Below are 27,955 nucleotides of genomic sequence, written 5' to 3'. Positions count from 1 at the left end.
CTATAATCCTACCCACTTTGAGGTGGCACTAAACAGCAGTGGAAAAGAAAACTCAGAAAAGTAAAGTGAGTCGAGTCAAGTCAAGTCGAACCGTAACATGCAGTGGAAAAGTGCCATATGTGAACTTCAGCAGTTAATCCAGGATGGACTTCAAAGACATTAGTCATTAATCTTACAGTTCATCCAAAATCTTTGTATAAACACTGACCCTTAACACTTACTTATTTTAATAATCTTATGGAGTTTTGTGTTCCTTGTCACAGTCGCCTTCGGCTTGCTCACTGGGGTTATAAATACAATTATTATTTAATTACTTATTTTAAATACAATTCACAATCGTATTTCATCAAACTACACAATGATGACTCTAAGACATCATAGATATTACAGTTTTATCTTTTGTTAATTTCTGATCCTCTGTAAAGCTGCTTTGAAATGATGTGTGTAGTGAAAGGCGTAATATAAATAAAAATTACTCGACTTGACGTGATACTGTGTTTTTATTATTTAGGTTAGTTGCTATAAATATATTCACCTTAACTTACACGCTCAACAATATTCTCTTCAAACTGTTGCTCTGCCCTGACAATTGTTGACTTGATAGAGAAAACTCACTGTTGAAGTGGACAGTTCACAACAGTATGTTAGTGCCCCTTGTGATAAAGTTGGAAATACAACATGTATTTACATTGTTGTGATGAGGAGGAGGGTGTGGCCATACCATAACGATGGAAGCCCATAACTGAATCAACCCAAAAAGCCAGTAGAGGGATAAAGAGGAGCCTGGGATGCCAATTTGAGAGAGAGAGAAAGACGCATGCGGCCGCTGTGCGTGTGTGTCGTTTTGTTTCAGTTCTGCATTTTATGTTGAAATACAAGTCTTGTTGATTGCTAATCCGGTTCCTGCTTACTCCTTTCCCAGTGAACAAGAGGCGTGTTTGCCACAGTTATGTTATGAATTGTGGCCTGACTGGAATGCAACTACGCATGAAATTGATAGTGCATAGCTAGAAGTGACTGCAATCACGTACTTGCGTAAAGTATGTTTCGCCTTTAATGTCTTAGACAGGGCTGTAAAAATCACAACAGACATTGACAGAATATTGGCACCCCCAATATTCAGCAAGGTACACAACCGTGCAATCCACAGTACAGGCAGCAATTCTACTCCTCACAGCACTGTTTTCATTTGTGTAAAATGAAATGTGGCATCAACCTTGACAAAGGTCCAAGCACAACTTTCCCTCAGAATCTACATCGATTTGTTGAACTGTAATCTATAAATGTCTTCTGAAAGTTACTTACACACACACACACACACGCACACACACATAAAAAAACACATACAGTACACTGTCCTTTCTTTTTCATGTAAAGTAACTGTTTCTCTCCTCAGATAATCTTTCACCAATGTATACAATTGCTTTTTTCCTTCCTTTGTATTTATCCTTCTGTCACTCATTCCACGAGAACCTTTCTCTTTGTCTCCCTGCTCCTTTCGCTCACTCGTGTATGAGGAGTCAGGCATACTTAGTCTGACTGACAACCAGAGGTAGCACCCCGACCAAATGGAGCGGGTGTCAGCTGGCTATGTTGGCCTTTAGTATAAGGGTCTTTTCATATACAGCCAGAGCGATTAGCTGCCGACACCTTATTAATGTTAGGATTAATTACACCAGTTCACAGAGAGCACTACACCATGAAGGTTGAGGAGATACATGTTTGAGCCTGCTGCACTATAAAAAAAATCTAATTATGTTTCATCCCACTTAACACTTTTCCTAACTCCTGGCCTCTGTCTGTATTAAAGCTTTCTGCCTATTATTTGTTCCATTAATTTGCCTTTTTTCTATAGGCCTTCATAAAACTTTTGCCAAACAGCTGCATTTCTGCCTTTAAATCGCTACCAGTAAACAGCCCAGTTACCATTTACATACATGGTAGACAAAGAAGGAATAGTTTTGATATGTTTAGATATACAGTGGACTCAAAAGTATGCTGTTTGGATGCTTTAACCACAGTTAAAAATGTCTTAATGTCAATGCATTAGAGAACCAATTATTACATTGGAGTCTACAAACAAATCATACTACTAGACAATTTCACTTTTTTTAGTCATTCTTGTAATTATTTTTAACCAAATGGTAATTTTAGAGGATGAAATCCTCTAATTTACAAAATGCAGACATTCATATGCTTTTTACGGGTTTCCAAATGCTTTATCAGGCCACAATATAGATGTCAGGGCCCATCAGAAGAGGCTTTTTAGTCTGACAAACACAGGGAGGACTAGTTCAGATAGTGCAGAGATAATTCTACTTCACTGAGACTGTAGAGAAAAACATAATGAGGGTGAATTGAGGCAGTTTATGGAAAATGGAAAATCAAATTCCATTAAAGCAGCTATAGGAAAGGTAGATAAGTATGTGGAACACTCATGGGGTTTGGTTGACAGATGCTGAGTTGCATCCCCACCGCTAAGCCAATAGCAATAATGAAGCTTCATATAGCACAAATCCAACCACCATGACCAATAGTCAACATCACACATAGCAAGACATTGGGTGCGGATTTTATAGTATATAAAACCAACGGATAAGTCATTTCCAAAACATGATTGGTGGTAAAAATTACATTGAAAAGAAACAGAGGAAATAATACAGTTTACATGTGAAATGTTTAATAACTGCACCACTCTAGTTACAAAAATAACTCCAAACATCATTAATGCTCTCAAACAGGTTTAACAACAGTCCATCCTTCTACCTTTGATTGGCCAACAGACAGTAACACCCGAAACTCACGCCATTGATTGAACAAACGTTGCCGTGTCAGGCTGTGCAGGATACTCAGACTCATACTCAGCAGAGCACTGATTTGATAATACCATGATTTGATAATGCTACAGAGCCAAAGTGTTAACACATTTAGAGAGAATCAACCTAAGAATGGTTTACTTAAAATTGACTCAGAATTTTAAGTTAACCTTTAATGTACTAATGAGAAATGAACATAATTTTTGGAAAGATCAGCTTAGACCAGCATTAGAACTTTAATGCTGGTTCAGCCTGGTTAATGCTGATTTGGTGAATACCCATTAGAGTTATAGCTTACTATCACATGATGGAGGAGGCCCTTCAAACTCCAGGTGTGTCCCCAGGCGACAGGTTTGAATGCTGTTCCCATTTAACTGATATCCTGGCAAACACCTGTAGCGCACAATGTCACCTGTGGAGAGATTAAAGAGGATAAACAGAGTGAACAGGTTAAAGGAAATTCATCATTGCTTTACCGATTGCCTTTCATATGAACGTCACACCTTCTGACATATTATGGAGAACCTGGGAATTCTGAGAAGCTCAGAACAACAGAAACAGCATCTGTTCATTCCTTCTGTTGCTTTGCTTAGAACTCGATGAATGCCAAGTCCTCTCACTGTCGCACTTAATGGTTGACATTGACGATAAAAGAGAAAAAAAGGGAGAAAGTGAGAACCAAAGAGAAACGTATTGTGCTGAAGCTGCATTGCAATGTAATTAAGGACGCACCACATGGTTTACATTCATAATACCCATCAACCGCAATCTGAGGGCCGCTCAGATCCTGAAGCAGCTCTTCATGTTATAAATATTCAGACACTCTGTGACTCAGCTAAGAGGGAAAAACGCCTATAAATACAACCATATGTTTCAGAGCTTTGAAAAAAATAAAAATAAAAATAAGCCTCTCTTTATATTCGTTTACATTCAGTCAGTGTTTTTTTTAATGTAGCTTTTTACTCCCCTGCAATAATGGACAAATAATGGGCTGCGAACAATCCTTTTTCTCAAAGAGGGTTTGCATGCTCTGAAATGTGTGCATTTGTGCATTTTGGGGCTACTTGGATACGCATTAGTGTCGGCACCCAAGCACAACGGTCTTTGTTAAATTTCTGAATTAAGTGAATGTGGTGGATAATCAGTGATCAAAACAGCATTGAATCAGTGCAGGCAAGCACCAAAGAATACGACTGTTTCAACCCGGTGAAGCTCTACATGCACACACCATTTTACAGAGATTAAACAAGCCAGCACCAACACATAACTACCTATAAAGAAAAATGTATGTTAATGAATACATCTCTGTACATGCCAGAAAAGCAGTGACATGTAGGGGAGAGCAGAGTAATTCTAAACTCACAAACATAAATGTAACATTGGTAATGACTTAATGCACAACACACTCACTTTGGCCATATCAGATATGTACTTGCATAATTCATATATATATATATATATATATATATATATATATATATATATATATATATATATATATATATATTAGGGCTGTCAATCGATTAACATTTCTAATCGAATTAATGACATGGTGTCCCGATTAATTAATCACATATACAAATATTTGCTGAGAAAGCCCCTCATATAACAATAATTCTATACATAATGATGAAATAATTATACATAGTTATCTTTAAATATATATATATATATAAATAAATAAAATATATTCAGATAATTAAAGCGCATTACATTATTGTGGCAGAAGACAATACAAAAAATGTCTTTAGAATACAATGTATTGGTTACTACCATATTATTGATCATAAGTCAATCATTGGCACACAGTTCACAGCAATCCATTTCACAAGTGAATTTGTCAATCAGTTCGAGATTTATTATGAGGGCTTGTTTAAGGACCGGTCAATTTACACATGCATCAGACATGCTTGTGTAGCATCTCGGGTGTGTCACTGTGTCAAGTTAAATATAGTTCAATACTCACTCTTTAACCACAACTTCAGATCCCTTAGTTCGCATTTGCGCTCCTTTGAACGCAAAAATGTAACGCATGTGTTTTGTGTCTGCTGAATGTTGTTTTCTTCACTGTATAAACTGCGCGTTGCTCAAACAGCTGACATTTCACTTACTGCCCTCTGGAGTAAACAGGTGGTACTACAAGCTTGCATTACTCAGGAATCTTCCTTATGGTCCGTGGGCATGCGATTAATTGCGTTAATTATTTTAATGCGTTATTTCTTGTCAAATTAATCGCACTGAATTAATGCGTTAAATCGACAGCCCTAAAATATATATATATATATATATACACACACTACCAGTCAAAAGTTTTGAAATTGAAATAACTAAAATGTTTCTTATGATCTAAAAAATCTTTTGATATGAATGTGTATGCTTAAATATTTGAAATTAGTTTTGTAGACAAAAATATAATTGTGCCACCATATTAATTTATTTCATTATAAAACTAAAATGTAATAAAAAAAAAAGTTTTTTGAAATAGATGACTTGGAGCAAATAATAAAGACAAACTGCCAAACATATATGGGAACTCGTTCAATACGGTTTAACCCTCTGGGGTCCATGGATGTGCTGGCGATTCCTGCTGGAAATTTTTGTCATTACAGCGGAAACAACTTAAAATACTCCGTAATTTTTGGGTATACAGATAAGTGTAAGACATGATTAGAGACTATAAAGGGTCTACTTTTATTTGTGTACACTCACAATAACAACAAAACCTTGTGCTTTTGTAAAATAAAGAAAATAAAAAGGGTGAGCTTTCAGCAGTCTCTGGGTTTGCGAGCATATTTCAGAAACACGTTACAAAAATGAATATTTATCACACAAACATGAAACATATGTCTAAAGAAACATTTTAATTTCTACTTTTAAATAAAACAATTCAAATTTAAAACAAATATTTTCCTGCAATGTAATCTGTATGAAACAAATCCCAGGGGAGGGTCTCTGTCTCCTCAGGTGTGAATTACAATCCATATTCATGATAATTCACGCTTCCTCGCATATGAACTTTCAACACTAAAATTGTCTTACAAAAGTTAAATTACTATATTGTTTTGTATGAATGAGTGATCAGGATGGTTTTCAAATCATTTTGTAGCAAAAACTCTAGACTACAAGATCCAGTTCTCAAAAGCTTATGGAAAAATGATTAGTATGTGTTATATGGCCTTATTTCAGTGACTTAAAATTTTTGTTTTTTCAAAAACCACGCATAAACGTTATTTTCTCAAAAATACAAACATGTACACACATGTTGCTCACATATTATTGTAGCCCAGTTTGTGTTGAATACAGTGTTATCAGACTTATGCCATTAATATGTTTTTCAGCAACTGAAAAAAGCACAAATGTCAAAGCATGTCAAAACTTCTCCAGGGCCCAAAACACCCTCAAACCCCAGAGGGTTAAAAAGCATCCCATGGTGATACCTCTAAAATTTGGTTGAGAAAATGTCAAGAGTCAACATTTCAACATTTCTGCAAATTCTGGGCAAAGGGTGAATACTTTAAAGATGCTAAAATATAAAACAGTTTTGATTTATTTTGTATTTTGTCTAGTCAAAACATAATTCCCATAGTTCCATATATGTTATTCCATAGTTTTGATGACTTAACTATTATTCTAAAATGTGAAAACAAAATATATATACAATAATTATATATATATATATATATATATATATATATATAAAAAATAGAAACATTTCTGTAATTTTAAAATGTCTGTACTTTTATTTACAATTATTAAAATCACAATACAGTCATCTCTACTTCAGAAGTTAGACTTTTTGTTTTGAGCTGATTTCTTTAGGTTAACCATAAAAAATACAATAAAAAAACACTGATTCTGTCTCTATGATTCTAACACCTTAGTAGTGAAAATGAGGGTCCAGTGCATGAAGAATATGCAGGAATCTGGGTCAAGTTATACATTTATCCGACAATGGTTATGACTGCAGACATCTGATAAGATTAAAGTAAAATTGACAGGCTTCAGGCTAAGATGGCCTTATAAATCCACAGCAAAAAACAAAAAAGTGTTACAATTATCCCTGCTCTCCTCTTAACATCGGATTTCAGAGGCAACGCTGCATGTTAGAGCTGGTGACTCATCATTAGCGGACCAGTGAGGTCACGATTGGTTCATTATTTATAAGTGCTTTCTGTGCTCACTCTAAGGTAAAACCGAACCGTTGTTGAATAATTTCAACAAACTATTAAAGAGTTTGGAGAAAAGTTTGCATTTTGCTAAGATGATAAAATTGCTTGTCTGCATTGAAAAGAAAACAACAACAAAAAACATTCGAACATCATGCACAACACACAGCACTCAACACATCGCCAGTGTCTTTTTTTGATTCTGGCCATGAGTCAGCATATCAGCACTGCCCTCTGTGACGGTAGCCCAGCATTGGAGGGTTTTTTCTCTCCTCAAAGTGAGTTCTTGATGGGTGCGCGCGTGCGGCTGGCTCTGCTATTCTGGGAATATTATTAATGAGAGGTGCTAAAGCCTGAAAATGAACTGGCAGTCTGCGTCTCTGCTCAAAATGTCCCACTTATACCAGGCCAGGCCATTGCAGCCAGCGAGTCCACAAATTAACACGTAAAAGGGGGCACACAAAATAGATTGTGCATTTGCATGCAAAATAGATCCAAACTCACCAATCTTAAACTCCTTGCTGGCCATCAGAATTTCTGCATTTGGAATGATGGGGGGTGGCAAACAAAACTGAAGTCTATAGGCTATAAGAGAGAGGCAGAGACAGAAAGATAGAGAGAAAGGGGACAGCCATGTAATATAGCACTGTGGAAGAACAAAAGATGGAATTACTAAGCAACAGTGTTGGGAAAGCTACTTTGAAACTGGAACGTGGCAATGAACAAGGCACTCATAATTTAAAGAGTTTAAACTACAGTCAAGCATTTTTTTTCTGTAGCTAAACTACAAGTTATTACCAAAAAGTACTTAAATGCATTAAAGCTATTTTGGGAGGGAAAGGGGTTCATTTTAAATATATAAATATCCTTTTTATGGTATATAATTTGTCCTTAAATCAAAGCAATATTTTTTCTGGTACAAAACAAAGTGTTTTTGAATGAATTAACTCAGTTTGTGTTTGTTTGTTTGTTTGTATACTTTATTGTCCTTTTTCAGTACTAAAAAATTGTTAGTAGCTAATCTCTACTTTCGATTACTCCCAACACTGTTGAGGAATTACTGATCGATTACTTTGGTAGTTGATCTTGAACAGTCCGCCTTTTTCAGAGTTGCTCCGGAAACGTATTAAAACTTGATTCGATGTGCTGCTGGGTGGGTTATTGGGTTCTCCCTCGGTAAACACTCCCAATTTGCGAGCTGTTTCCTGAGGTCCATCCCTGTTGAAGAAACAACATCAAAATGAATTTAATAAACCTGCAAACATTGCATTGTCAATGTGACGAGAGAAAACTACATGCCTTGTTGGTTAAAATGACAGTGAGTTATTGTCATATTGTTTATTATAGTCATATTGATTACCCTGCTGATTTGAGAGAAGATTCTCAGCATATTGATTACTTACTGATTTGAAAGGCAATTCTAGCCATACTGATTACCTCTCTGATTCAAGAGACACTCTCTCTCTAAGGTAGTGCGTTACGGTTATTTTACTCTAAGTTCAGGCTCAGCCTCTATGTCAAGGAAGCAGTGTGAAATTGAAGTCACTACCTAGGGAGTTTAGTCTCATCCTTCCTGTCCTCTTGTCGGTGGGAAACAATTTGGCTGCAACGTGATCCCAGTTTTAGCCATGACCATTCAGCTTCAAAACCATCTGTTTGTGCCTGTCTGAGCATGCACTACAGATTATGTCCTGTCCTGTGCATTCATAAAAGCATCTGGTTGGCTAAAGGGCTCACTGAACTGAGGCCAAGCTGTCTTGATGCAGCTTTTCCTGGCTTTGGTTAAAAAAAAAAAAACCTCTTCTAGTGATACTGTATTTCCAGCTTCACTTTAAGTGGCAGAATCCTGCATGTCAGTACAAGCGAACACACAATGTCCCCAAGAAAGAGTAGGGAAACAAAGTCGATGCTTTCTCATGCTGTTGTGACAGTTGGTTCACTTGCTTTGTCCAAACCCAAGTGTGATTCTACCCACCTGCCAGTCTTCTTTCAGATAGTTCATTTGGGTCAAAACCTTGTTATGTTTACATTATAAACATGAGTACCAACATTAGTACCAACAGCAGCTGTTTACCACTTTAGCAACCACCAAAACTTAAACAGATACATAAACAAAAAAGGCACTTGCGTTTCTGATGTGGATACATTTAAAGAGATGCAAGAATGCAAGCAACTCTTCAAAAGCAATTTATTTAGTGTCAATCAGCTATGAGTAATGGATTATACTATAATATAAAAAAATTAAATAATACATCATCAATATTGGTTCACTTCCATGATTGAGGACAATGTTTTTAATTGCAACTGAAAACTTTACCAGAGCTCACATATATGTACCCTAAATATCCTTTTCAAGTGAACTCATGTAGAGTTTGCTGGCACACACATGAGTTTCACACCAAACAAACAAACCCAACTTTAAATCAAATAGAATAGGGTGCACACCACAAACTATAGTGCAAAAACCCTTAGATCTAAGCCAGAGACAGTTAAGCAGAGGTGGACCACTGGTATTAAAATGAATGTGAGAAATTGGAACGCCCAATGGCAAACAGATGTAAAAAATTCTAAGTCTAAGAAAAGAACTTATCACTACAAGAACGTGCATGTGCATTAGCTGAAGCATCCTAAAGAACAGTGGTTTTAGTGTGAGCTGAGCTAATGAAGCACAATTTATGATACCATTGTTGTCAGATTTTAGTGCCGATTTGAAATATTTTCTTTGAACAAAATTCTGACCACCTCTTTTGAAGATTTCGGTTCTTTCCCCATTCAAGTAGATAGGAGCTGTAATTTTATGCCACTTATTGACATAGAAAATTAGCTGTCCGGGAGTGAGTGGCTGCCAAATGGTCTGAATTGCCTTGAACAGGATTTTTTTTCAAACACAAGTGGAGGCCATTGCTATTGTATCATGGTGCTACAGCTAAGAGAGGAAGATAGATTTAGAATAGGTGTGTGATTAGACTTTCAGGTTTTAACAGTGTTATATTATGTTTAAAAAGAACCCGTGCCAGAGCCGTGAATCCTAACTATGCATACAGGCCTCAGGTGACTGAATTACTCTCAGTAAAGAGGCTCATTAATTAAACACCAGCCTGAATCTGCTATATTGTACGTGTGGTCTGTCCTAGACAAGAGACTGACAGAACAAGAAAAAGGGAGAAAGAGAAAGAGAAGGTGATGAGCAGAGGTAGATGTATTGACTGGATAATTACAACAAGAATTCAGATCACTCACCAGACAGAGATGAAGTCCTGTGGGCCATGGACTTGCAGAAGGGTGAAATTAAGCTGAATGCCCAAGCCAGGTGCAACTGTAATCAGCCAGCTGCAGTCTGCAGAAGTGGGGTAGTCCTCTGGGTAACCAGGGGAGAAGATTGTGCCATTGTCTGATGTAATATTACCTCCACAGGGCACTATAAGACAAGGAAGAATATAACAAAATAAAACAAAAGAAAATGCACATACAATAGGGGATTCCCTAGGAATCAGGTAGAAATGAAGTCTTTCTCCATAGCCTGCCACTTAACATATCTTGTAGGGCCCAAACATTAAAGAAAGACAGTCCCGTGGCATAATCCAGAATGTCCTAGCAAGATAAGGGGCCGAACCTTATCCAGCAAGGGGCTGGGGAAGAAAGTGGGAACCCGGATAAGGGCAGAGCGACAAGTATTAAAAGCCCCACTGGCTTCTTAAATATCGCTCAGTACTCCCAATGGTACACTGTCCCTGTCCGACTCATCTCAGAAATCCCTCTTGCAGCCAGAACTTTGCATTTATATAGATGTGTCCATGTTTCCACTGATTCAAATGAGCCCCAGACATATGAAATAAAATCCCCTTCCAGTCCCTGCTGATCCCATGCTGCTGCTCACCCGATTCGGAGGGGAAATAATCAATATGATTTGGATGGCGGAATAAAAATAGGCTCACAATTGTACGCATACATAAGGACATGTCGTAACACACTTTAGCTCCGACTTCACTCTCAGCAGTTTCTTGCACAATCAAGGACTTGCCGTCCCCACATTCCTCCCCACGCGTTTCCACCCTCTTCCACAATTTTTCCAGCTCTTCTTCCTTCTCCCTCATTTCCTCTCATCTCCGATGGCATCCTGCAAGGGGTGCCTATGCTAATCTCAGATGCTATGTGCTCTTTCTTGCCATCTTACCTGCTAAATTAAGTATCGATCAGGGCATTGATCAAATAAATAAAAACACTACGCTTTCAAACAAAAATGCAAAGTGATGCTATCGATTGGTTAAAAAAAGTTGAGTAGTGAGTAGGAATGGGAGTATATGGCAGAGGAAGGAGGACAGAGAGAGCCTTGTGATGTGGACAGGTTGGAAAATGGATGAGAGAATCGATCATCCCTCTAATGTATGGGAGAGGAAATCTATGTGCATGACAGCACCCTGAGAACCTTTGTTGCAAACTGTTAATGCCAGCATGTGCAGGTGATGGCTGGGGCAGTAAATGGTGAAAGCACAGTATGTAAGAAAGACAAAGACAAATTATTGGGTGAACTAACCCTTTCAGAGATGTTGCGTAACAGACAACCTATCGTAAACTAATTGTTTACCTAATTAATTATTCATGTGCTTTTATACAGTTACAGAAACTTTCACATGTTTAGTTTCAGTGTCTGAGAGAAACACAAATAATGCTGACAGCAAACACATTAACTGGAGAGAAGAAAAAACTGTGTTACTTGTTTTTCTTTTCTACATTTCAGGTGACTTAAAAAGGCCGGAGCTGATTATGACCCCATTTACACATGGTATAAGGATGTGTTTTTGGTGATCCGATCACAGGTCTAAACAGGGTTTAAAGCACTTTGTGATTGGAGCTGAAACCACATAAGAAGGTAGCCAAAAACACTTGTGAGAACATCACATTTGAGTTGTAAACGCTTATCAGTCCTGATGTGCCCCAGGCGGTAGTAAAGCACCACTCCTCACCTGTCAATCAATCTTTGTGTTAAAACAAAAGTGTAAACTTTGCCGGTTATGAGTGGCTTTTAAAGGAAATAACCATCTGATCTAAAAAAATAAAAAAAAAGCGGAAAAAATAAGCAAGCCCGATAACTTATTCAGTGTGTCTGATATCAACACAAATGAGAAGCATGAACATATTAAACAAATGTAATACAAGTAATCCATTAAAAAAACAGAGAATTCAGCTCGAAATGTTGCGTTTGTGCTCAGATTAAATATCAGCCGTAATAGTGTGACCTTTTCTTCACGCTTTGTCTTTTCTGACTTTTTCAAGGTTTATCATCATGCAGTAACACACTGAAATAGTGATTGATGTATGTCATCATTAAATCAGAGACCCTCCCCTCAAATCCGATCACAAGTGGTCACAGGAAATGAAATAAAGTGACCAAATGTGTCTCACTTGACCACATGTGATCAGATCAACCGAGACGCATCTTAATACCAAGAGTAAATGGGGTGTTACATTGCAACATTTTCAAATAAGGGCATGCAGTTTTAAAACAATTTACCCATTTCAAGCTGTATTTGTCCAAACAATGTTACTGACCTCATTAATATACAAACAAGGTAGTTAACACAGGGTTTACAAATCTACAATGTGTCTTTAAACCTGAATACCCATGAATAATTACTTGCCCTGTATAACAGTGAACAGTGTGAAACATGAAACAAGATTACTCAGGATTACATTTACTAAGGGTTAATAATGGTGCTGGGTAAACCATTTCAAGTGTGAAAATCCCAAGAGAGTGAGGCATGCCAGTTTGACCTGTAATGAAAATGAATGTGGTCATTGTTCATATTTTGACAGTATTCTTTGCCCTTTTCATTCCATCTTGGCCCTTATACAACTTACTATCTCCTAGAAGGTACTCTCAAGAGTGATTTTACAAGCCATCAAAATGGTAATTCACCTTCTAAGTGCCCACTAAAGCCATCCAAGATGGTTCCCTTTCAAAGAGACTTTCAAACTACAGCTATGGTCTAATAGCAAAATACCTTTCTCTGTACAAAAGAGTCTTTTGTCTTGACAGTGTGTATATAACAGATTGTGGATTCATATTTTTGTCTTTAGTGTTTCTCACCAGAGCCCTCGATTACCAGAAATTCAATTACCCATGCTTGCTGCTTATAACAAGGCCCAAGTTGGTGCTTAATTGTTCATTGTACATTATTGTATCCGCAGAACGGATTAATAATATGTGTTTCTATTTGTGGATCTACATGTGCGAAAACACTGGGCAATGCAAAGACACATGCGTGAGACAGCGAGGCTGCAAATACTCTGTCAGCCTCTTGAGTACCTCCCTGAAATGACTTTATTCCCACGCGAGCATTCAGCGTCCCCCGTGCATAAGCAACCTCGCGACCCACTGCTTAATTAACTCATTGAATCAACAGAAGAAAATGAGCATGAAAATGTGGGTCAAGGATAAGGCATATGAATGAGAATCCTCTGCTTTCCCATCATGCCCTCTGGAGGATGGGGGGATGATAAAGAAGAGCCCTTGAGTCTGTAGGGATGGTTAATTGTAAGGGGGCTGAATTTGCATTTATGTGCAGTTGCCCTAACTGACCCCACATTTAAGCCTGGAGTAAATATGGCTAGAAGAAAGAATAACCAGTGCTTACTAGTACTTAAAGACAAAGTTTACCCATGAATTAAAATTGTGTCATAATTAACTCTCCCTCATGTTCTACCAAATCCTTATGACTTCCTTTCTTCTGTGAAACACAAACATACTGCAGGCCATCTTTTCAAAACAATGGCAGTGGATAGTCTCACTTAAACAATCAAAACAACAAAAAAACTAAAAAACAAAAGTATCATAAAAGTAGTCCATGAGACTCATGTGTCATATTCCAAGTCTTCGGAATATATGCACATGATTTTGTGAGAAACAGTCTGAAATGTAAGTCATTTTTTTTAACAGTTAAAATCGTAACTTGCAAAAGAGAAGTTTGTTGAAAATGAGATGCAAATTCATGCAAGAACCTATATTGATTTTAGCAAGATTTTCACTGAAAAATTACTTCACATAGACTACTTTTTTGATACTTTTAGATCCTTATTTAAGGCTTAAAAGAGAGTCTCTATCAATATTAGAGAGGTGGACCATGACATTCATTAAAGCATCACATGTTGTGATATGAATAGGAAATCAAGCCATCCAGGATCAAAATAAAAAAAAATTGTTTTGGGTGATTCATGTGTTATGATATACATAACACTGTATATTAATAAGTTCATATTTAATTGCTTAAAAAAAGAGGAAATTGCAGTGTTGATGTTACTATAAATGTGTAGGTATTACGTAATACCAAAGAAAATTGTAGTTACTGTGCAAATACTTATACAGAGCTGCTTGTATTTACACATTATTATTGTTATTACTATGTAATTAATGATTGTAACAAAATGTCTTTAGGACAATATACAGTATATTAAACAGGCACATGAAACCAGGCTGCTTGCTAAATTAAGCTGTCTGAACCCACTATGCAAATAGCGTACCAGATGTTTACTGACACTATGGAGTAAATGGAAGGGGTTGTACCTTCACAGTGAGGAAACGGATGATCCCAGTTGCGGTTTGTGCCATGCTGACAGGTAAGAAAGGAGTGCCCCATCAGTTGATACCCTGGATAGCATTCAAATGAGATGGATTGGCCCACATTGTAACCAGCCCCCACCACCACACCATAGCGAAAGGGTTCAGGGTCAGGACACTCCTGAAGTTCATAGGCTGGGAAAGAGAGACGTTATAATAAAATTGCAACATGACACATGGGGAAAAATGTATGATTCATTTTCAGTCCTCACAGAGGAATGCTGAGCCAACTAGAGTTCATGAAAAGTGCACGCAATTCTGCTATCTCAAACAAATACATTTTCATAAAAAAAGATGGCTCTGAGCTTTGAGCATCAAATGCCAAATTTTGTTATGCCTAGACTCTGGAAACTGTGCATGTAAACCATGTGCATTGAATCAACTGATTGAGCAAAACTGATTGCTATACACCAAAGATACATTTGGAAGTGCAAAAATGAATCCAAACAAATTTAGTCAAAGACCTTGCAATGATGTTGTCAATTTAGCTCAGATAGACTTCCTTAATTATGGAGATCTGAAACTTATGGCAATGCAACCTAACTATTACTGTTTATTGCAGGCACACCACACACATATACATGAAAATATATTGTCATGTTTTCACTGGGTTTCTACATTTTTTCTGTCCATTGTCTTCCCTGATGTCATAAAAGCACTTTGATTGACAATAATTCATATTTTCTTGTTCATTATTTCTGCCTTAGTCAGAAACAATTATCAGAATTTTTACAAAATAATTGTATCAAATCTCATAGACAAAATAGGAAATATGATGAGGATTTCAGATGCAAAATTAGTATGACTAAAGGAATGATTTATGTGGATCAGATTATCTTTTGCGGCATTCATGCAAGCTCTGCAAAAGTGTGCACTACTGGATATAATGCTTGATTTATATGCTAATGTACATATAATTATGTAAATAGTATTTCACAAGTTATTTCAAGTCTGCAAACTTTCATAGCATTACAGTGCATATTCCAATAGCTTTCATGGATCCGTATTTGAAGATAAAAAAGGCAATTTCTACGACAATCATTGCATTTTGAATTCACTCATTGGACTCATTCTTTGCATTGGATTCTAAGGAAATAACTGCCATCAGCAGCATTTGATACCTGATGGATTTTATGCACAGCTTTACAGAGCCAGGGTTATTACCATGTTTACTCGTTATCTTGACTGAGTGTCTTGGCAAGGTATTGAAATTAACATTAAAATTGAAATGCTTGAGAAAATAAATGTGCAAAAGCAAAGAGGAAATGAAACAACAATGCTAAATACAACATCAAGAGATTTGGAGTCTGGTGTACTTGTGTTGTTTTCCATTCAGTAACATGGTCAATCCTCAATGACTTCTTCTGTCCTGTTTTTAGTTTCCTTACCCTGATAATCAAATCTGAAGCCAGGCTTATTCTGAGAGTGATCGCTATGGAAATATATTGTGGTCTCATGGGAGGTGGTTAGAAGAGAGGGTGGTGAGTCCTGCCCACTGAATCTGCCAATCACAGTGCTGGTGTCAAAAGGACCATTCCTAATTTCCAGGAAATCATGGTTGGCCTCAGTGGAAAAGTTGAGGAATTGCACATGAGCTCCTATTTGGATTAAAAATAAAATAAATAAATAGATAAACAAATAAATATGGATCCAATAAAATAATAGTCTAAAGGCCCCAGCACACTTACAAAGTTCTTCTCCATTCTTTGTTCACAGGTAAAATAAAGTTTGAAACAGCTAAACAAGGACAAACTGTTTGCAAAATTTCTGATAATGTAAATGCTGCTATGGGAGGATTTAGAGAATCATTTATATACAGTATAAGGACACTCAAGACTACATGTATAGTCTTAACTAATGTGGCATTCAAATGTAGAATTCACATGAGATCAGAAAACGAAGCTGTTTTAACTACTCGATGATGCTTTAAAGTAATAAATATATATATATATATATATATATATATATATATATATATATATATACACACACACACTCACCTAAAGGATTATTAGGAACACCTGTTCAATTTCTCATTAATGCAATTATCTAATCAACCAATCACATGGCAGTTGCTTCAATGCATTTAGGGGTGTGGTCCTGGTCAAGACAATCTCCTGAACTCCAAACTGAATGTCAGAATGGGAAAGAAAGGTGATTTAAGCAATTTTGAGCGTGGCATGGTTGTTGGTGCCAGACGGGCCGGTCTGAGTATTTCACAATCTGCTCAGTTACTGGGATTTTCACGCACAACCATTTCTAGGGTTTACAAAGAATGGTGTGTAAAGGGAAAAACATCCAGTATGCGGCAGTCCTGTGGGTGAAAATGCCTTGTTGATGCTAGAGGTCAGAGGAGAATGGGCCAACTGATTCAAGCTGATAGAAGAGCAACTTTGCCTGAAATAACCACTCGTTACAACCGAGGTATGCAGCAAAGCATTTGTGAATCCACAACACGCACAACCTTGAGGCGGATGGGCTACAACAGCAGAAGACCCCACCGGATACCACTCATCTCCACTACAAATAGGAAAAAGAGGCTACAATTTGCAAGAGCTCACCAAAATTGGACAGTTGAAGACTGGAAAAATGTTGCCTGGTCTGATGAGTCTGGATTTCTGTTGAGACATTCAGATGGTAGAGTCCGAATTTGGCGTAAACAGAATATGAACATGGATCCATCATGCCTTGTTACCACTGTGCAGGCTGGTGGTGGTGGTGTAATGTGTGGGGGATGTTTTCTTTGCACACTTTAGGCCCCTTAGTGCCAATTGGGCATCGTTTAAATGCCACGGCCTACCTGAGCATTGTTTCTGACCATGTCCATCCCTTTATGGCCACCATGTACCCATCCTCTGATGGCTACTTCCAGCAGGATAATGCACCATGTCACAAAGCTCGAATCATTTCAAATTGGTTTCTTGAACATGACAATGAGTTCACTGTACTAAAATGGCCCCCACAGTCACCAGATCTCAACCCAATAGAGCATCTTTGGGATGTGGTGGAACGGGAGCTTCGTGCCCTGGATGTGCATACCACAAATCTCCATCAACTGCAAGATGCTATCCTATCAATATGGGCCAACATTTCTAAAGAATGCTTTCAGCACCTTGTTGAATCAATGCCAAGTAGAATTAAGACAGTTCTGAAGGCGAAAGGGGGTCAAACACAGTATTAGTATGGTGTTCCTAATAATCCTTTAGGTGAGTGTATATATATATATATATGCACTAGATAATGTGTATTTTGTTTTGTTTACATTCTGAATTCATGTGGCTAATGCACTAACATGCTACTACAATCTGTTATAGTAATTAATGATGAGATATAATACAGAAAAATTGGTGAATAAGAGGGTGTTAATGGGCAGAATACAGACAAAAGAATGATTATAAGAGTGGCATATCTTACTGCACGAGGCACATGAGTGAAGTAGCATATGAAACAAAAGAGTAATTGGGCACTTAATATTATTTGAGTATATGTTAACTGATCTAAACTGACTGCATGAGAATTAGCTGTCGACCTGTAAGTAGGAGGAGCTAGGTGTGACCCTACCGATGATGTTGACCAATGACAGTAAGAAGGTGTTTAGCAGCCTGTAAGAAGTTTTCCTGAAAGTACGCCTGACGAGCTGTTACGAACCACCAAAATTAACTCATAAAGATTATAAATGACAAGAGACCTGTTCGTTCTTCGATTTCGCATGAAGTGTGCAGGGGCCTTAAAAGTCTGATAGTATGCTACCAGCTTTAGCCAGTTCATCTTAACCCTTATGCTCTATTTGGATTCTAAGAGACTCCAAGGCCTTTTTAAAATCTCAAATAAATAAATGAATTCATGCATGAATAAATAATAAAACATACATAATATTGAAGTATCAGGTTGATAATTCATGATTCTTTTTATAACTGATTATACTATTTAAACTTTATTGATCACACAAAAATTACATTATGTATCTTTATGTTTTGAAACCTGCAATATACTTTATCACTAGATTCAATTAATTTTGATGTTTTTTATACTTAAAAAAAATATGTACAGTATATGCTGTAGCCGTTTAATTGTGACAATCATGTTGGATTTGTTTTATTATATATATATGTATATTTATTATATATATATTTTTATAATATTTATTTTATTTATTATATATATATATATATATATATATATATATATATATATATATATATATATATATATATATATATATATATATATATATATATATATGTGTCAAGAGCTTGTCTTACAATAAAGAGTTCACTCATTCTCACACTCATGATGTTTTTGGTGGAAACTATTTTTATTTTAAAGAGCAAAAAAGGAATGAAAGTTAATGGTGACTGAGGCTAACATTCTGCCAAACATCTCCTTTTGTGTTCCACAGTAGACATCAAATCATACAGGTTTGGAACAACATGAAGGAGAAGAAATAATGACAACATTTACATTTTTGCTGAACTATCCATTTATGCATCAATAATATCTGTATATAAGTAGTTGATTAGGTCAGATAAACATATTAAAATAATTTTAAGGGAAAATATTAAGCAGTTATATTCACACATACTGTAGATCACTGAGTTTTCTGGGAAACTTAAAACAAAGGCAGTAGTGTCAACAGAACATAAGGGTTAAACCAAAACTAGGAAAGTATTTTTAAATGCTATCTGTTCACTCTGCTGTGTCCTTACCATATCCAACTGGCAAGTAAATCCTCCATGTGCAGTCACTGTTGCTTGGGTAGTTTCCAGGGAAACCAGGGCTAAGTATGGTGCCTTCCATCACCTCTCTGATCCCCCCACACTGAGCTGTTGGTAAGAAAAATTATGAGAAGAGTATTAAAAACAATCATTTATAGGAAACATACCTTGACCTGCTGTACTCAAAATTCATGTACCTTTAAAGGCCAATTCAACCAGCTGACAGCTGTCAGGCTACCATGACAGAATGATATGAGGCGACAGGATATTACCACTTCTTTTGATTGGTGGGAAAATATGTATAGCAGATAATAGAAGTGAAAATTGCTGTCACTTATCTGCAAATTAATTTATCTATTTTGGTTAGCTAAAATGACTTTTATTAAATTTCTCAAGCAATTAAAATTTTCCAAACACATTATCCCTGAAGCAAACATGTTCCTGTAGCTCAACAGGTAGAGCATGGTGCTTGCAATGACAAAGTCAAAGGTTTAAATCACAGGGAACACACATGCTGTAAAATGTATACATCAAGTTAATTTAAAGTCCCTTTGGAAAAACTCATGTATTTAAAATTTTGTATGCAACAATGGCTTGTTTTTATGGCTAATTTGCATTTATTGTATGGGGCAAGAGAATGTTAACATGCATTGTGACGTCCACGGTTGCCTGAGTGGGCTACAAATCGACTGCTGTTTTCCTTTCCTTGGTGATGTTGTCTACCATCTGCACTGTCCCTAAATGGTTTGTGCTAAAGTAAGAAATGTAACACATTAGCATTCAATTGACATCATTCATTGGAAAACAAGTCTTTCATTTATTAAAAAAGGCCAATTCCCTTCCCAAAGCTTTCAAACGCCTCTTGAGTACCTCTGTAGCCTTCAGACTTCTTCTCATATCAGTAAAAATGCATGCTCTGCTCCCTCCTCTCAAGGCTTTGAGTCTAAACTACTGGAGTTGTGAGTTCGAATCCAGGGTGTGCTGAGGGAATCCAACCAGGTCTCCTAAGCAACCAAATTGGCCCAGTTGCCAGGGAGGGCAGAGTCACATGGGGTAATCTCCTTGTGGTCGCGATTAGTGGTTCTAGCTCTCAATGGGGCACGTGGTAAGTTGTGGGTGGATCGCAGAGAGTAGCATAAGCATCCACATGCTGTGAGTCTCCGCGGTGTCATTGAAAACGAGCCATGTGATAAGATGCACGGATTGACTATCTCAGAAGCAGAGGCAACTAAGACTTGTCCTCCACCACCTGGATTGAGGTGAGTAACCGCGCCACCACGAGGACTTACTAAGTAGTGGGAATTGGGCATTCCAAATTGGGGAGAAAAGGGGATAAAAAAAAATCACTCAGATTAAAGCCCTGGCTTTGCAATCAAAGAGGCTCTATGGATGTTCAGAGAAGCCCTACAAAGCTACAGATTCTGAATGGAGTCTATATTGAGGAAAAGGGTTAACAATGTGCTCTGTTACAGTGAAAAAAGCAGCAGATGATCAAAGCCATGAGTCATCCTAAGAGTTCCACCAATCACAGCATGAGACAGTAATATGTCTCATGCTGTGACATGAGACAGTCAATGGAGTGGTGGTAGTGTAGCGGGCTAAAGCACATAACTGGTAATCAGAAGGTCACTGGTTCGATCCCCACAGCCACCACCATTGTGTCCGTGAGCAAGGCACTTAACTCCAGGTTGCTCCGGGGGGATTGCCCCTGTAATAAGTGCACTGTAAGTCGCTTTGTATAAAAGCGTCTGCCAAATGCATACATGTAAATGTAATAATAAGGATGTGACTGAGCAACTTCATTGACCTGTTTCCTTTGTCAAGAACAGTCTGATCTCGATAATGTGAACTCACATCCAGGATCCAAAATTTACTTTTTGCATCCTTGACATTTATGAAAACGGTATACAGTATTTTTTCCCTTCCCAAAATTGTAATTTTATTGCAAATTTGTGACAAATATCCGAGCAAGTCTTTGTCTCTCTGTAAAACTACACCCGTCACAAAAATATCAAGACACGTTTATATTTTGTTGAGCTTAATTTTTCTTTTGTGGCATAAAACAAGAAATATATCACTATATTTCAAGAAATATGTTCCCCGTCTGTCACTCAGTCGACGTTGTGTTGACACTAGGGGTCGCTGAGTTGACACTAGGGGTCGCTCTTGCGGAGCACGGCCATCTCTGATTTTGAGAAAAGGCCAATGAGAATTGGCGTGTGGAATTTGCATGCCACTCCCCCGGACATACGGGTATAAAAGGAGTGACGCTGCAAATACACATCAGATATCTTTTTCGGAGCCGAGAGAGCAGTCATAGAGCTGAATTCCTCTGCTGTTCCAGTCATCTCTGCAAGCTGTTGGCTTTACGGCGCTTTCCAGCGGTCCTCCCCCTCGCATACTACGTTGTGCTGAGCATACACCCCTGGGCGCTTCAGCAGCTGATAAAAGAGTTACGGAGTGAATAACTTCGTTTATATATACATTTATACTCTCGTATACATATATATATATATATATATATATATATATATATATATATAAAAACAAAAAAAAAAAAAAACATTAAAACGTTCTCTCTCCCCGTCTGATGGCCACGATCGTTTCCTCTTGTGCCTGGGTACTACCCACGCAGAGTCAGCGTTCGTTGATGGTTCATGCTCTCACTGCGAGAGCATGCCCATGGCTACGCTGCGGTCGCGCCTCACACTCGTAAGAGCGCGGGGCACCCCAGCCGCTCCCCGACTCGGTCCTTCTACCTACGGGTATGAGGCGTGTCGGCTAGCGCTGGGGGCGATATGGGGACCTCAGTGGGAGCCTCTCCGCCGGGTACAACCCCACGGACCTTCCACTCCCCGCCACGCTCGTATGCTCCAACCGAGCGCTGGGGCGCGGTTGCCGGCTCGCTTCATAGCGGACCAGCGATCACGTTCGGAGCGCCTGACGACGATTAGATTTCGATCGCGGCATCGGAGAGCGGGTTTGTCTTGTCTGACGCTGAAGACTCGGCTGAGCTCCCACCCTCGGATGCAGCGGCTCAGTCGCAGGCTGACGCGGAGCTGACAGCCATGCTTGCCCGGGCAGCCGCGAGTGTCGGGCTGGAGTGGATTCCTCCGCCCCCCCCGAACCCTCGCGGCTCGACGATTGGTTCCTGGGGCCGGAGCGCCGGTTACGGCCATGCTCCGCCCCCGTTCCTTTCTTCCCGGAGGTGCATGAGGAGCTTACGCGCTCGTGGCGCGCGCCTTTCACTGCCCGCACGCGAGCAGTAAGCTCCTCCGCTCTCACTACCCTCGACGGCGGGACGGCAAGGGGCTACACGGCGATTCCCCAGGTGGACCAAGCGGTCGCGGTGCACTTATGCCCGCAAAACGCCTCCACCTGGCGGAACCGACCAACGCTTCCGTCCAGGGCCTGTAGGCTGACATCGTCTCTGACGGCTAAAGCCTACAGCGCTGCTGGACACGCCGCCTCCGCCTTACATGCCATGGCACTCCTGCAGGTGCACCAACCCAAGGCACTTAGAGAACTACACGAGGGTAGTCCTGACCCGGGTCTAATGCAGGAGCTGCGTTCAGCGACCGACTTCGCCCTCCGGGCAACAAAGGTCACGGCGCGGGCTCTCGGGCAGGCGATGTCCACCTTGGTGGTCCAGGAGCGCCACCTATGGCTCAACCTGGTCGAGTCGCGAGAGGCTGACAAGGTACGTTTCCTTGACGCCCCCATCTCCCAGGTTGGAGACTCCGCCCGGCAGTTCACAACGGTAAGGAGGCAGACGGAGGCTATACAGCACATCCTGCCCAGGCAGAGCTACAGGCCCCGCACCCCGTCTGCTCGTCACCCAGCGCGTCCCCCTGCGGTACCAACACCAGCCCTGCCACAGCCCGCCCCTCGGTGCCGGCCCCGGCGCGGAGCTACTCGCAGGAAGGCGATGTCCCCCTGCCTCAAGGCCGGTCGCCAAGAACCCTAAGAAGGCTTCGAAGCGCCTGAGACGGGCAGCCCTGGGACTCAGGGAACTGCACTTCGGGAGCTGGTAAGCAGACCACTCCCTCCCCTGGAACGTTTGGAGGGACGGCTGTCCCCCTCCACCTTGAAGGTGTATGTAGCCGCTATATCGGCACATCACGATGCAGTGGAAGGTAAGTATATAGGGAAGCACGATTTGATCATCAGGTTCCTGAGAGGCGCGAGGAGGTTAAACCCTCCCAGGCCGCGCCTCGTTCCCTCGTGGGACCTCTCTGGGGGCCTTCGGGGAGCTCCCTTCGAGCCCCTTGAGTCAGCAGAGCTAAAGGCGCTCTCTCTGAAGACCGCCTTCCTGACGCCGCTCACCTCCATCAAGAGGGTAGGGGACCTGCAGGCGTTCTCTATTAGCAAACTGTGCCTAGAGTTCGGTCCGGCTTACTCTCACGTCATCCTGAGACCCCGACCGGGCTATGTGCCCAAGGTTACCACGACCCCCTTTAGGGATCAAGTGGTGAACCTGCAAGCGCTGCCCCTGGAGGAGGCAGACCCAACCTTTACGTTGCTGTGTCCGGTGCATGCTCTGCGCATCTACTTGGACCGCACACAGAGCTTTAGAAGCTCCGAGCAGCTCTTTGTTTGCTTTGGCAGACAGCGGAAGGGAAGCGCTGTCTCCAAACAGAGGATCGCCCACTGGGTCGTCGATGCCATCACGATGGCATACCATGCCCAGCACGTGCCGCCCCCTGATGGCCTACGAGCCCATTCTACCAGGGGCGTTGCAGCTTCATGGGCGTTGTCCCATGGCGCCTCTCTAGCAGACATATGTAGAGCCGCGGGTTGGGCAACACCTAACACCTTTGCAAGGTTCTATAACCTCAGGGTTGAGCCAGTTTCGTCCCGTGTGTTATCAGGTGACACAAACAGGTAAGTTCGGGTCAGCTGGCCGGGTGTATCGCTTGTGCATAGTGCCTTTCCCCTCCCTTGAGGTGAAGACGTGCGCTCTTTTCCCCAGTTGCGTTCGCAGGAAGTGTGAACCCTGGACGTTCTTCCTCCCTAGCCTAGCGGCTGTCGAGTCTTCGGAGAGGCTCACTGCCGCCCCGGTACGGGCGTCACTAGGCCCCCATACTGAGGTAAGTGCTCCACATGCGCTGGTTGCCCCCTTCGGCAACCCTGTGTGATGTATATCCCGGAAAATGGTTTCCCTACAGAGGGCCCTCTGCCCTGGGTCGCCGTGTTTGTAGTAACCCCTCCCAACCTTTGGGTAGGGTCTACCATGGCGCCGTTCCACACGATGTGCTTCTGCTGCTAGCCGGTAAGACCGTGTGTGTATTCCACCTAAACCCCCCACCCCCCCTCGGGGCCGGGTGTGGGCTCCGCGGTGTCCTCCTCTTTGGAGGGACACCCCCCAGCTTGGACCATTTATATTTGGCCCCCAGCCGAACGATTGCGTTTCTTTTACAGGTCCCCCTAGGTGCAGGGGACCGCTTCATACCTGCCAGTGTGTTGGGGGTAGTTATGCGACGGCTTGCTGCGCTGGCTACGAGGCACACGGAGGTTTGCCCGTCTCGCACCGCTTGTCTGTGTAACTCGGTTCAGCTCTGTGGCGTTTTCCATGGGACCCTTAGTGTCAACTCAGCGACACAACGTCGACAATGTCTCGGTTACTGACGTAACCTCTGTTCCCTGATGGAGGGAACGAGACGTTGTGTTCCCGCTAGCCACAATACTGAACCATCTGCTGAAAGCGCCGGGTCTTTGGCTCGGCTCCTCAATGCGATACCTGATGTGTATTTGCAGCGTCACTCCTTTTATACCCGTATGTCCGGGGGAGTGGCATGCAAATTCCACACACCAATTCTCATTGGCCTTTTCTCAAAATCAGAGATGGCCGTGCTCCGCAAGAGCGACCCCTAGTGTCAACTCAGCGACACAACGTCTCGTTCCCTCCATCAGGGAACGGAGGTTACGTCAGTAACAGAGACGTTTTGCCACATGGAGTTCTAGAGAAAAATAATAATACTATTATATATACATGCAAAGGTAACGTTCCCATGGAGGTTAAAGTTCTAAAATCTGAGACATGACAAAATGTGAAAATTTGCATGTCTTTGATTTGAATAGTTCACACTGCAAACTTCAGCGAGGGGCAGATTCTCATAATTCTATTTAAACCATGTACTATTTGACAGTTCCTTATACAGTTACCATGCAACTACCTCAGTGTCATTTACTCGCATTTACTGCTTGGCCAGTATTTATTTTGAATTCTCTCCAAATCAAACATACATGGACACAAATACCACAATAAATTGCATTTAGTTCTCCCAGGTAGCCCTCAGTCCACACATCTGCAGTAGAAAGGATTTAGAGAAGAAATAAATAAAAAATGACAGAAGTTTTACCAATACAGAGAGGAGGTGGATAGTTCCAACGGCGCACAGGCCCTGGCATGCAAGAGATATGGGAGACTCCCTGAAAAGATCAAATAAACAAATAAATACAGACATACATACATACATATATATATATATATATATATATATATATATATATATATATATATATATATATATATATATATATATATTCACTCTTTAGTATATAGAGTGCACACTGTCCATGATTTGACCTCCACTAATTTTCAGAATATCAAAGAAAACCATCCACTGCAACACTGCATTCTACTAGTGAATTAGTGAAGTTGACTAATTAGTAGTCATTTCTTATTTTTTTAGTTTTGATGTTGAATGCTTTAATTAACAGCATATTGTGCTTTAGCTGTTAAGACAGTTTTTGCAGTAAAACCCTCTTGGAAAAGAAGTGTCTTTCAATTCATCCCCCTTAAGCATCACTGTTTCTTCCATACGCATTCAGACAGAATCTTGGGCTGTTGTGTTATGTCTCATACTGTTTTTGTGCATACCAAAATGAACATTGCACTTTCAAGTTAAAAATAGTCCCACTTTGAGGCATCTTCACTACTGTGCATTCTGCTATCTATTGTTTTTAACATAAGAATGCATCTTACACAAACTCCACCTAAAAAACATGTCTGATCAGTGTCAGGAACTAAAAACTAGGCTCATTATACAAGCCTTCCTTAAGGTCAAATATATTTTTTTCTTTTTTCCCCAATTTGGAATGCCCAATGCGCTCTAATTCCTCGTGGTGGCGTAGTGATTCGACTCAATCCGGGTGGAATCTCAACTGCCTCCGTGTCTGAGACTGTCAACCTGCTTGTTGAGTGCGTTACCACAGAGATATAGCGCATGTGGAGGCTTCATGCCATCCACCACCATCCACGCACAACTCACCACGTGCCCCACTGAGAGTGAACCACATTATAGCGATCACGAGGAGGTTACCCTGTGTGACTGTACCCTGCCTAACAACCGGGCCAATTTGGTTGATTAGGAGACCCGGCTGGAGTCACTCAGCACGCCCTGGGATTCGAACTAGCGAACTGGTGGTAGCCAGCATCTTTACCACTGAGCTAGCCAGGCCCCCCACTGACTAGTCAGAATAAAATATGTAGTTTTGCACATCCCAAACAGTTTGGTACAACTCTTGGTAACCTCTCTCTCACCTGCAGAGTATAACCAGGGTCACACTGGAAGGACACCACATTGTTCATCTGTAGCCTCTCACCCACTTTGAAGCTATTCATGGGTACAACTGGCTCAGGACAGCTTGTGAGGGACACAGCTGTGAGAGGAAAAGAGACAATACATCAAATAAAGAGATTAATTAAGCTGAATGTAGAAGCCAATTTAGTTTTTCGAGATGTGTGTGCAGCCCAGATGCCCAGGACTTGCAACAGATGTCTTACTCTTATACTCCAAGCGGAAACCAGCAGCAGAAACACTGATGTCTGAGAAAAAGTGCAGGTAAAGCTGGTTGGAGGTGCTGTTCAGGAGGGCTGGGACTGTTGTACCTGCAGTAAAAAAAAAAAAAGAAAAGAAAGAAAGAAAGATGGTTCATTGAAATGCAAAACGTTTGACCCCCTTTCGCCTTCAGAACTGCCTTAATTCTATGTGGCATTGATTCAACAAGGTGCTGAAAGCATTCTTTAGAAATGTTGGCCCATATTGATAAGATAGCATCTTGCAGTTGATAGAGATTTGTGTGGGATGCACATCCAGGGCACAAAGCTCCCCGTTCCACCACATCCCAAAGATGCTCTATTGGGTTGAAATCTGGTGACTGTGGGGGCCATTTTAGTACAGTGAACTCATTGTCATGTTCAAGAAACCAATTTGAAATGATTCGAGCTTTGTGACATGATGCATCATCCTGTTGGAAGTAGCCATCAGAGGATGGGTACATGGTGGCCATAAAGGGATGGACATGGTCAGAAACAATGCTCAGGTAGGCCGTGGCATTTAAACAATGCCCAATTGGCACTAAGGGGCCTAAAGTGTGCCTAGAAAACATCCCCCACACCATTACACCACCACCACCAGCCTGCACAGTGGTAACAAGGCATGATGGATCCATGTTCTCATTCTGTTTACGCCAAATTCTGACTCTACCATCTGAATGTCTCAACAGAAATCGAGACTCATCAGACCAGGCAACATTTTTCCAGTCTTCAACTGTCCAATTTTGGTGAGCTCTTGCAAATTGTAGCCTCTTTTTCCTATTTGTAGTGGAGACAAGTGGTACCCGGTGGGGTCTTCTGCT

At 40.5% G+C, this 27,955-nt stretch overlaps 1 protein-coding gene across 1 annotated transcript in view; it reads right to left on the bottom strand.

Annotated features, from left to right (window-relative positions):
• LOC127650708 (CUB and sushi domain-containing protein 2-like) overlaps nucleotides 1–27,955 on the bottom strand; it is a 467,844-nt gene that overhangs the window by 56,867 nt on the left and 383,022 nt on the right. Inside the window, exons 39-48 of the mRNA XM_052136305.1 lie at nucleotides 27,102–27,206; nucleotides 26,859–26,977; nucleotides 25,675–25,744; nucleotides 19,304–19,420; nucleotides 15,986–16,195; nucleotides 14,544–14,732; nucleotides 10,223–10,400; nucleotides 8,055–8,200; nucleotides 7,487–7,567; nucleotides 3,115–3,228 (exon numbers count right to left, since the gene is read on the bottom strand). Coding sequence (XP_051992265.1) covers nucleotides 3,115–3,228; nucleotides 7,487–7,567; nucleotides 8,055–8,200; nucleotides 10,223–10,400; nucleotides 14,544–14,732; nucleotides 15,986–16,195; nucleotides 19,304–19,420; nucleotides 25,675–25,744; nucleotides 26,859–26,977; nucleotides 27,102–27,206 — 1,329 coding nt within the window. The remainder of the gene's footprint in view (nucleotides 1–3,114; nucleotides 3,229–7,486; nucleotides 7,568–8,054; nucleotides 8,201–10,222; nucleotides 10,401–14,543; nucleotides 14,733–15,985; nucleotides 16,196–19,303; nucleotides 19,421–25,674; nucleotides 25,745–26,858; nucleotides 26,978–27,101; nucleotides 27,207–27,955) is intronic.

This window comes from Xyrauchen texanus, chromosome 10 (genome assembly GCF_025860055.1).
Source record: "Xyrauchen texanus isolate HMW12.3.18 chromosome 10, RBS_HiC_50CHRs, whole genome shotgun sequence".
NCBI classification, from domain to species: Eukaryota; Metazoa; Chordata; class Actinopteri; order Cypriniformes; family Catostomidae; genus Xyrauchen; species Xyrauchen texanus.
This window is presented reverse-complemented; position numbering and strand designations above follow the sequence as displayed.